This window comes from Cydia fagiglandana, chromosome 27 (genome assembly GCF_963556715.1).
Source record: "Cydia fagiglandana chromosome 27, ilCydFagi1.1, whole genome shotgun sequence".
Lineage (NCBI taxonomy): Eukaryota > Metazoa > Arthropoda > Insecta > Lepidoptera > Tortricidae > Cydia > Cydia fagiglandana.
In genome coordinates, this window is record NC_085958.1 from 8,734,735 (window position 1) to 8,746,936 (window position 12,202).

The 12,202-nt window shown below is 36.5% G+C and overlaps 1 protein-coding gene across 1 annotated transcript in view; it reads right to left on the reverse strand.

Moving 5' to 3' along the window:
• LOC134677915 (SID1 transmembrane family member 1-like) overlaps positions 1-1,923 on the reverse strand; it is a 40,194-nt gene extending 38,271 nt beyond the window's left edge. Inside the window, exons 1-2 of the mRNA XM_063536361.1 lie at positions 1,714-1,923; positions 348-417 (exon numbers count right to left, since the gene is read on the reverse strand). Coding sequence (XP_063392431.1) covers positions 348-417; positions 1,714-1,811 — 168 coding nt within the window. The 5' untranslated portion in view covers positions 1,812-1,923. The remainder of the gene's footprint in view (positions 1-347; positions 418-1,713) is intronic.
• Positions 1,924-12,202: the final 10,279 nt, after the last annotated feature.

Sequence of the window (12,202 nt, forward strand, 5' to 3'; positions counted from 1 at the left end):
TTTTTTTTTATGATAACTGTTATGACTTGGTCTATCATCCGTTTACGGCTTGACGTCGAATTCTGGGACACCCTGTATATCTCTCTATGGTATAGACGTAACCAAGTTGCTTCACGCAGCAATTTCACGAGGGCCCTCTTGGCCAGGTATGTATCTATAGGGCAACAGTTGCCAAAAAATAAAGATTTTTCATTTCATTATCTGGGTCCACACAGAGCGAGCAAACACGAGAGGCAATTTCCTCGCGCACAAAACGACCAGTATAGACGTGCCTCGCCCGAGGCGGCGCGCGCGAGGCACGCGTGTGTGGACCCGGCTATTCATTTTTTTTTTTTTCAAAGACTCACCCCAGCAAACTCCATGATGTATTCCACATTTTTACTGACATTGACAGTGTATTCAACGTCAAATTTGTATCTGAAATAATAATAAAATAATTTGCTGACAAATAACAGTAAGTATAAAAGCTCACTACTTGTTAATGCATTTGTGGTAATACTGGTTACTCGTAACACTAATGAGTTTAATAAGCAGAGTTATAAAATATGTGCTTGTGGCCTAGTGGTAAGAGCGTACAACTTGCAATCCGGAAGTCGCGGGTTCAAACCCCAGCTTGTGCCAATGAGTTTTTAGGAACTTGTGTACGAAATATCATGTGATATTTACCAGTCGCTTTTCAATGAAGGAAAACATTGTGAGAAAACCGGACTAATAAGGCCTAGTTTACCCTCTCTCTGGGTTCGAAGGTCAAATGGCAGTCGTAAAAACTAGTGCCTACCCCAATTCTTGGGATTAGGTGCTCCCATGAGCCGTGGCAAAATGCCAGGACAACATGAGGAAGAAGAAGCTAAGTTAAAAATACATAAGAAATTCCTAAGACAATTCAAAACTGTCAAATATTCTGGTCTCGTATCCGTACACAGCAGGAAGAACTTGATAACTCGAGATATTCTACCGAAGAAATTTGAACTTAAAAGTAAATTGCATAAGGTTCAAATTTCTTCAATTTTTTCCTGACAGATATCAATACAATACAATACAAATACTCTTTATTGCACACCTCATTACAGAAAACAATACAAATAATACAGGAAGAAGAGGATCTCTTCCAGACAACCTTTAGGTAGCGGAAATTAATAAATTTATGTCATGTCAGTAGGTGTTTCAAATTCAATAATTTTAGCACAGAAAAACAGAATACAAAACAGTATAAAAGTATAACATACAAATAAAAATAAACATATTATACATACATAAAATTATATACATATATCAACTTCTTCCCGCCGTGTATGGATATAATAAGTCAATGACATACACATATTATATTAGATAATCAGTGATATGTTACATACCTATAAGTTTACAACGGGAGATCCCACAAATCAGTATGATTCATAATTTCTTATCTTTGCAGTGATAATTGATTGATTTTTCTAAACATACTTAATCCAAAGCAATTATGAATAACTATTATAAATAAGTACTATTAAAAGGATTAGATTTCAGTTTACAATTAAGTAATACATTTTGTTATTATAATTACTATTCGTTGCAGAATAATTAGTATAAATAAGATCAGAAATGCGGTTGAAACAATGATGAGCATTTTGATGATTTATTCATGATTATATTAATTGTATGATGTATTTTAGTGTTCTTATTGAGTGGACAAGTAAGTCAAATGCATAATTATAGCTTAAAATTACTTACGTGTTGTTATAATTAAACACAATACCAGAATCTGGCTGACACAAAGAAACGAAAGGAAAACTTAACAATATGTACAATTTTAAACAGCCGCGCGCCATTTTGCACCACACACTTGATTATTTCACTTAACACATTGAATTTGAATTACTTATAGCACTTTTAAAGGTAATTTGAGCGAAATTGTCGCCTATTTTGGAAACTACTGCAGTATCTATCTACCGTCAAATCATGTGTCAGTGTCAATTCTGTGGTTTTTTTTTATGGCCTGGCTACGTGATCTTTAAGCATTCTTTAAGCTGTATCATAACAAAATCCAGTTACCATGTGCAATGAGAAAATCCCTTATAAAACCATTGAAAAAGCAGCACAAACAAGGGACCCCCTTGTTTATTGACGTGAAGTGTAAATGTTAAGTTTATGCTTCCAATGTAGCCCACAAGCTGGCAGAATCTACAATACAATATACAAGGAAACGTACATGAACGATAAAGGGCTTGTGCACAAATCACGCGAGGTTCGATAGGGGGAGGGGGGGTCACGAAAAAATCATGATAGATCACGTGGGGGGAGGGGGGTATAAGGAAACCTCACGTGTATTTTTCTACAGTGAACGAAACTAAGAAAAATAACCTACCACATGAGTAGATATTTTTTCTCGGTTTTGTTAAACATAAATCTCCACTCTGCACTTCAAAATAGCGAGTCTAGTTTAACGAAAATAGAAAAATAAACTTGATTTTCTATATACAATACAATTTATCTTAAAATTAGGTCGAATGAAAAAATTTAAAAAATATATGTGAGGTTGTGTGGGGGGAGGGGGGTAGCCAAAAACCTCACCAAATAGCACCAAGGGGGGGGGGTCAAAAAATATCCGAAAACACCTCGCGTGATTTGTGAAGAACCCCAAAGGGCAGCACATGCTTTGGCGTGAAGTTGGCGTGAAGTGTCAATGTATAGTTTATGTTTCCGATTCAGACCACAAGATGGCCGATGCTCTAACTCGCACGGTCCCTATATCGCTTGAAAGCTAGAGAGGCAGAAAACTTTAAATTTGACTTTTTATTATATTATACCTGATATGTACCGTAATTTGAGCACACCATCTATTAGGAGGAGGGCCCCGAGGCCCCTGAGGTCTCGTGCCTTCAACTTTGCCCGTCATTATCTAGACACGCGGTAGCGTGAAAATGAAAATTCTTTATTTGCATAAAATATGGTATAACAAGGTGTTATTGGAAATATATTCCCGTACAGAAACATATTTTGCTGGTTAAGCATGCAAATATTATCTTGAAGCTATTAATCTAATAGGTAGGTACATTGTTAACTTAAAACTAATATTTCTATTTAATACTAGGTATTAGATATCGAACAACTCACTTACAGAGTAAAACACCTGTTTTTTGAGCCAACGATACAGCTGTGCTTTAAACGGGTTTAGAGGCAGGGGTTTGATGTTTTCCGGAAGGGCATTAAATATTTTCATACATAAATAATAACTATTTTTCATAAAAAGGGAACTATTCGGAATAAAATTTAATACAAGTTTATTGGGATATCTCGTGTTTCTATTGTAGAAGTCTGTGCGGAAAGAGAAGAGTCGTGGGATTTGAGGGCGCGCCAGTGCTATTTTATGGTTTTTAAATTGCTATGCTGACAACACTGGTCACGTGATTATAGTACGACACTAAAGGTCATGATACTTGAATTCCTTTTGTTCCGGTTTTTTACCACGGCTTACGAAACGGAGCCTGGTGGTGGTGTCGGCTCGTCAACTCAATCCTCTGATTTAGCGCAGGCACTAGTTTTCTTTTTAGAACACACTTGTTTTTATATCTCAGATACTAAAAAGTGACTGCGATTGACAAAACTGCTAAACTATTTAAGAATCTGCCCAATACAACTGTAATTTTAGTACCAAACAAGATACGAGTCTCATTTATGTACTGCCTAATCTGTGCAGTCCAACAGTTATTAAAACCGGGTAGATCGGGTAGAAATTGGGCAATAGCTTTTTTTCTGCGTCGCGCCTTTGCTCTGAGCGGACGTGTGACTGGCTGTTGAATTTGAGTTTTGTGGACGTTGATTTATAAATAATTTCAATTTATTCTGTTTTCTCGGACCCTCCTTGTCTTTCGTGGGATTAGTTCCGTATAAGCCGTCGGCCATATTGGTCTGTGTCGGACGTCCCGCTCTAATAGAGTGGGATTAGTTTAGTTTAGTGTGTGAACTTAGCTGTGAAGTGTCAGTGACGATGTTAATTGAGCAAGTTGGTGTAGTTTGGTGAACAATAATACTTTTTGTATTTTTGTGAGATTTGAACCCGGGGTCGCTGCATCTCAGCCGCGCGTGTTACCGCTGAGCCACGGATCGTTGATCGCACTCGGTCGAATCTAGCGGATACCTCTAGCGACGTCAACGCTGTTCTTGCTTTTGAACTTTATTGCATAAGTCATATAGCTCAATTTAAAATGATTTGCAGTGGTTGCAATACCAATGTCGAGGCGAACGCATCATTACAATGCACGGGCTGCGGCAAATACTACTGCTTGAGATGCTTAGACGTATCACCATTGCAAGCAGAGGAATATATTGCCAAAGTTGCTAAATCATGGCTTTGCTCATTCTGCACTTCAGTGACTAACCGACGACGAAGAAATGATGGCACACCGGTTATGGGTGTAAACACCGTGCTGTTGTCGGGCCGGGGCTCCGTATCCGGGGCCGAGGTCACGCTAGATGACTCCGTTATGTCTTTGGACGGCACATTAGACGATTCAAAGATAACTAACAACGCACACGGCACGAGTGAGTTGCAAAGGCAGTCACTGACCACTCCTCCTAACACGTTCCAGTTCCAGTCATTACATAATACTCCCTCTCAGTCTGATCAACACGCCGAGTTATTAAATAGTATTCTGCTTAAAGTATCCGCACTGGAAACACAATTTTCGGCCATCCAAGCAATCCAAGCAGACATGAACCAGGTTAAATCTGATGTGGCGGATATGAAAAACAGCCTTGACTCAAGACTGCAGGAAATGTCAAGTAGAATTGAGAGTATTGAGTCTAGAGTCAACGGACTAGAGAACTGTAAAACTGAAGTAGATGAGTTAAAAACCAGCGTAAAAAATATAGTGGCAGAAATGCGTAGTAATGAACAGTGGGTAAGGAGGTCCAACATCCAGATTAACGGAGTACCAGAAGCCAGAGGCGAAAATCTCTACTCAATTTTGAACTCGCTGGCAGGGTTAAGTGGTTACCCTCTTAATGTCGCGACAGACATCGACTTTGTGACCCGCGTTGCTGTGAAAAACGATACCGATAGTAGGAAACCCAAGCCGATCATTGTCAAACTGCAAGCACGCTACAAAAAAGATGATTTTATCTCTTCTTTACGGAAGCTAAAGAATTTAAAAGCTAAAGATCTGGGATTTACCAACAACGACTCTCGCATATACGTCAATGACCACCTGTCCGGATTCAATAAGTTCTTGCTTAAACAGGCTCAACTCAGAAAGACTCAAAAACAGTACAAGTATTGTTGGGTCCGGAATTGTACGGTGATGGTGCGGAAGACGGATAATTCACCGATTCTGTACATTACGACTGAGGAAGCTTTAAACAAAATAACATGAGCGTGACCCTTCCCATGTTCTTGTTTTTGTTTATAGGATATGTTTTCGGATTAGTATTTATATCCATATTGATTGAACTACATTTGTATTGCAGAAACAAAACTATTACTTACTTTTATTTGGTATTTAACATATTGGTGCGTTGTTTACGAGTACTTTTGTTTACATTTATCTTGCGTCTGTATTTTAAAATCTTAACAGGAAACATGAACATACATATTTTATTAATGGACCAAATTTTGAATAAGCGAACTTTACATACGTACTATATATTATCTTGTCAATCGTTTTTAAATGTCTTTTAACTTATACTATCAAAATGCTCGTGGACTCAGGACTAAAACTACTGTATTTTTACGAAATCTATTAAAATACAATTATGATTTTATATGTATTACTGAGACGTGGCTTGTTCCTGGCATTTATGACTCAGAATTGTTTGATTCGAGGTACAACGTGTACAGGACTGATCGAGACTGTGAGAGACTAGGGGTGACGCGGGGTGGCGGCACGTTGATAGCGGTGCGCCGCGAGTTGCGGGCTGACGCACGCGGCGCACGCCCTGTCGTGGCGCTCCCGGACGCCGATGTTACATGTCTTGATATTCATATAACTCAAGGGCCTGTATGTAAAAAATTAAGGTTGTTTACTTGTTACTTCCCCCCAAGTAAGGAACAGATAGATTCCGAATCACTATTTTTTGAGTATTTGTCTGACTTACATGCGGATTATCCCGATGATGTATTTTTGGTTCTAGGTGATTTCAACATCGGAGATGCGGTTTGGAGCCAACTTGATCAGGGCTCTCATAGCCTTAGGTTAGGTAATCCTAATTTTAACAACCTAACAGTGCAACTATCAGCATTTTTGCAATTTACAAACTTTGAACAATATAATCACATCTCTAACAAGAACGGTAGGTATCTGGATCTAATCCTTTCTAATCACTTGTGTGAGGTAGCTAGCGCGGACCCTCTTGTACCCATAGACGCTCATCACCCAGTCCTTTGTATAACGATTGATATTGGTTCGACTGAGCGTCATTTAAAACCGGCCTCGCGTGTAATACGTCGATTTTTTGCAGCCGATTATATTAAAATTAATTCAAAATTAACGGAAATCAGTTGGGAGACGCAACTAGATACTGATAATATTGAAAGTGCGGTCAATGATTTTTACACCACTGTAAATGATATAATTCAAGAATTAGTTCCCTCCAAAACCTTCACAAAACCAAGTAATTTTCCTTCCTGGTATTCCCGTAATCTTATCATGTTAATTAAGAAAAAAAACAAGATACACAAAAAATGGAAAATATATGGACGGTTAGCTGACTATAACGCTTTTTCTAATTTACGCTCTAAAATAAAAAACGAAGAAATTTCTTGCTACAATTTATTTATTTCTAGGGCTGAAAATAATATAAAAATTAACTCTAAGTCGTTTTGGTCATTTATAAAATCCAGGAAGGATAACAACGGTATTCCCGATTCGCTCTATTTAGACAATATTACGGCAAACGATGGAGTCAGCACAGCCAATTTATTCAATGACTTTTTTCATTCAGTATTTGAACCTATTCATTCTTCCATGCCTAGTGTCAATAGCCCACAAAACTGTGTTATTAATAACGTTCAAATTGACGTACCTCTGGTGGAAAAATACTTAAAGAATCTAAATGAATCCAAAGGTAGTGGACCAGATGGCATTCATCCTGTGTTTTTAAAACGTTGCAGTAAGTCTCTTGCATTACCGGTATGTTTACTCTACAACATGTCACTTAGGTCTGGGTCCTTACCAAAAATTTGGAAAAAATCTATCATTGTGCCTATTTTTAAAAGCGGTGATAAACATAATATTAGAAACTATCGTGGCATTTCAAAATTATCAGTACTACCAAAATTATTTGAAAAAATAATTTATGACACGCTCTACCCAACAATAAGACCGATGTTAATAACGCAGCAGCATGGCTTCATTAATAAACGGTCAACGGAATCTAACTTGTGCGAGCTACTTGATTATGTTCTGAGCGCAATGGACAAGAATTATCAAGTTGATGCTATCTATACCGATTACTCAAAGGCATTTGATAAAATTTCACACTCGGTCTTATTAAATAAACTGGAAATGTTCGGTATTCATGGAGACTTGTTGCGTTGGCTCACATCGTACTTGCGGGATAGAACTCAAGCAGTTACTATTAAAGGATATACCTCTAGTTTCGTGCCTATTACGTCAGGGGTCCCGCAGGGCTCGCATTTAGGACCACTACTATTTAACATATATATTAATGATGTCATTAACTGTTTTTTAAATTCTAAAGTGTTGTTGTATGCTGACGATACTAAAATATTTACCGTTGTGAAGTCCGAGGCTGATTGCGTTAATTTGCAGGATGACCTTAATAGATTGAACAACTATTGTTTATGTAATAAGCTGTATTTAAACTTAAATAAATGTTCAATTATTACATTTACGCGGAAGATTCACCCTATAACATTTAATTATACAATTGGAAACCAACCACTTACTAGAGTTACTGAGGTTAGAGATTTAGGAGTATTTATAGACAGTGAAATTCAATTGGTCTCACACATAGATAAGATAACATCTAAAGCTTATAAAATGCTTGGTTTCATTTTCAGGCAAAGTAAAGATTTTAAAAACCCCACAACGTTACTTCTTTTATATAATGCATATGTAAGGTCATATTTGGAATACGCATCTACAGTTTGGAGTCCCCACTTTTTAGTGCACATTAATTCATTAGAAAGTATTCAAAAAAAATTTCTTAATCGTATGAAATATAAATTCAAATCTTTTAAGCCTGAGAATTTTGAATCCTTACAAGTGAGAAGAGAAAAGCGAGATGTAATTTTCTTGTACAAATTATTAAATAATTTAATTGATTCTGAAGATCTTCTCAGCAAGATAATATTTAGATGTCCTACGTATCGTACACGGTCCACCGCTTTACTATCCGTTCCATTCACCCGCAAAAAATATGTAAGCAACAAATTTTTAGCAAGAGCTTGCAATATATACAATAAGAAATATTCACACATTGATTTGTTCCAGCATAAGTGTAATAGATTTGTTTCTGTCATCAAACTAAATAAAACTCGTAGCTCGTAATAAAATTGTAATCTTGTCTAGTATTGTTCTAATTGTTATTGTAATTGTAACTATTGTTTGCAATTTCAAATTCTAAATGTGCTTGTTATTTTCCAAAATTCTAATTGATGCTTGTTATATATATATATATATATATACATATATATTTTAATTGTTCTTGTGGAATATCTTACTTGCTGAATGTTACTGTTTAACCAACTTCTAAATTCAAAATACTTAATAATTGTACTTTTTTTCGGAGCAAAGGAATTTTGTATTAGCTATAAGTGGAAACTGTTTTGGCTTATGTTTTAACTATATCTTTTACCTTATTGTATTATTATGTGCTGTATGTTTCCCAAGTAAATAAATAAATAAATAAATAAATAAATAAATAGAACTGTAATTTTATCTGGGATATATTTCACCCATTGTAAACTTGACTTGTATGTGTACATTATTAATAATAAATATGAATATGAATAAAAATAGTGCATAAGTAGGTAGGCCTTATTGGGGATATGTCCGGTTCTCTCATCTCACGATATTTTACTTCGCCGAAAAGTCACTGCTAAATATGAAATATAATTTCGTAACTAACAGAACCTACAAATAAAGAAATATTTTATTAGAAAAAGTTTTATTCTTTGTAATCGAAGTCTGAATTAAAATATTCAATGTCACTTATGTTTGAGCTAGCTTCAAAACAACCAGGGACACTCATAGAACTATCGTCATCTGAACTGGATGTGCTTGAATCCGGCACGTAGATTACGAATTCTTGTATATCACCTACTTAGCGGTCTTTTATTCGAGATACCGTAGGTACTTTTACACAATCCTGAAAAAGAAATTACATATAAATATGCATAAAATGGCAAGTATCAAGACTATTGACAGTTATTTTAAAGATCATGGATGACCTGCATATTTATGAAAATTAATATATTTTGAATGAATATACTTACCGATTATGTACCGGAGACAAGTTACTTAGGGGGCTTATTAAATTGGTAATTATTTAATATTAAATACAACATCAATACCCGCGAATAGCGGAAACACGTTCCGCGACTTTTTGTAAGTCGATAGTCGGCTTTTAGCCGTTTTCTTCCCGCTGACAAAACCGAACAATGTTAAATATAATTTTCCTTGTGGTTTTATGTACGGCTTTATCGTGTTTTGAAAATATTTTATACATAAAACTTGCGGTTTTTGTTAATAAAAATATACATTGACAGAAGTTTGTTTACTTTTTACAAGACAGGTGTGAAAGGTTTGATTGCCATATAAAATTTAAAATGTTAGTTCCCGTTTCTGCCACGACTCTTCTCTTTCCGCACAGACTCTATACATCTTTGGCCTTTTTGAATAGATCTGTGGCCCATTTTATAAAGCTACAAGTTACAATTTACAAGCGGAAGTCTCTTTCTAACCCTATGTTTTAGAACGAGACTTCCGCTTGTAAATTGTAACTTGTAGCTTTATAAAATAGGCCACTGGATATTTTTTTACAAAAACTGCTGCCTCAAAAATGTACATGCAAGGTAGTGTCAAAATTTCATGTTTTTCGAATAACGGTTTACATGATTCCCGTTGACCTACCCCACACATTGCTCTTATACATTTTTTTTGGGCTATAAATGCCCTGTTTATGTCACTGCAGTTACCCCATAAAAGAAGGCCATACCTTAAATTTGACGCAATACATCCGTGATACGCCATCAGTACTGTACTCCAAGCTGAAATGCTACGCAATCTTCTCAAAATATATGCGAATTTGATAAGTTTTTCATACACAGTATCTACTTGGTTTTTCCAATTACAGTTTTTATCAACAGTAATACCTAAAATTTTGGCTGTATCTACTTCATTAATTTGTGACTCATTATAAGCGACGTTTAACTTTTTACCTTTATTTTGTGCGTTATGAAATTGGATGTATTGAGTTTTATTAAGGTTAACCGATAAATTATTGAGTTTAAGCCATTCTATTACTGTTTTAATTGTGTTATTAATATCAGTATTGTACTGTTCTCTTCGAGCAACACCGGCTTCCGACACGTCGGAAGGGAGGGGCCCAAGCGATATCTCACCGTACAAATCTTTCTGCCATTTTTCGCGGGGGGAAGGTGCACACAGTCGCACTTCTCACACACTTACATACAAAATCCAATCAGAGGCCCTACCGCGAACCACGTTCGACGTGTTACCTCTCTATGGCACTTGTAAATTCATACGTAAGTGTGACAGGGAGGCAACACGTCGAACGTGGTTCGCGGTAGGCCCTCTGTAATGACTACACAAATACATAGAAAATGACACACGTCAAAGACAAATCTTGCAAACCTCGATCTCTTTTTTTTCGTTGAAGTATGTCATTGTATTCTGAGAGATGAGAAGTCGGATTTGTCGCTCGACCGATCCGCAATTTGTACTGAGCGAGCAAAATCGATAAATCCAACAATTACTTGAGACTAAAATATAATAATTGTATTTAAATGTAATTAAACGTATGATATGTAAAAAAAAATATTACATGTGAAATGTAACACTTTCTGTTTGTAAATTTGATGTCCCCGACCTCTTTTTATAACAAAAAACCGAGCAAACAGGCATTTTTGTGCAGCAGTGTTCACGCGCGCGTCTGGACTCGGTCTAGTAAAAAATCCAAGTGCAACTAGTTTTATTACCCGCGCTAGATTAGATTGACGCGCTAATTTTGTACCTCGGCAGAGGGGAAATAGTGCGAATGCCGCCTCCCTTCCGTGTTGCTCGAAGACTGTTCTTCATCTTCACATGTAATTAAAATTGATACATCATCAGCAAAAAGTGTACATTGGTGGGTAGTGATATCTGGCAGGTCATTAGCCAAGTTCAAAGAAAAAGGAACTGGTGACGCAGCAACCGTGTGTAATATTACACGAACCATTTCTAGCTACTTTTGACCCCTTCACAACTTGAAACCTACTTTACCTACACAAATGAAATTTGGCACATTACTCTTTCCAGGCTATCCGGAGAGCGACGTGAGTGAGAGGTGTCCGAAGTATGAAAGCTTTTGGTCTTGGCATATCGTTGACAACTAACTATGTTGACCACGAGTGCCTAAAAGAAGTACACTGGAAAGTTGTAAGCCCTCTGGCCTCACCTAATTAAAAATAAAAATATCCTAATTTTACGGAGACGCCATGTCTAAAATTTTCGGTACAAAATAGTCTGCCGTTTTTTGCGGGGGAGGGGCACATCAAATGTATGGGTACGTCATGTCAGATAAACGTCAGTCCATACATATGGTTGACCATAATTGGCCGCCTATTTTCGACAGAGGGGAATGCCTGTTAATGGCGGCTCCAGATAAATTGAATTTAGGGCAACACCTGTAAAATGACTGTTTTTAACTAAATGCGTTCATATTTTTAGCCATAACAAAACATTTTGACCTCGAACCGAAATAAAATAGTATTCTAAATTACTTACACAGTTATCAAGATTTTTACCTGTTTAATGATATTTTTATAATAAAAAAAACTATTCAAAATTTAAAAATGCTATGAAATTGTAGTTACAAAACGCAGTTTTAAATATGAACGCATCTATAAACGAACCAATGATATGTATTGAAGCGACATCGTTATTTAAAAAAAATAACGGCAGCCAATGAGAGCTCAGTATTCATCGCACCGGTTAAATGAAGCGCTGTGATTGGCCGCACACTTGAACAGGTGCTG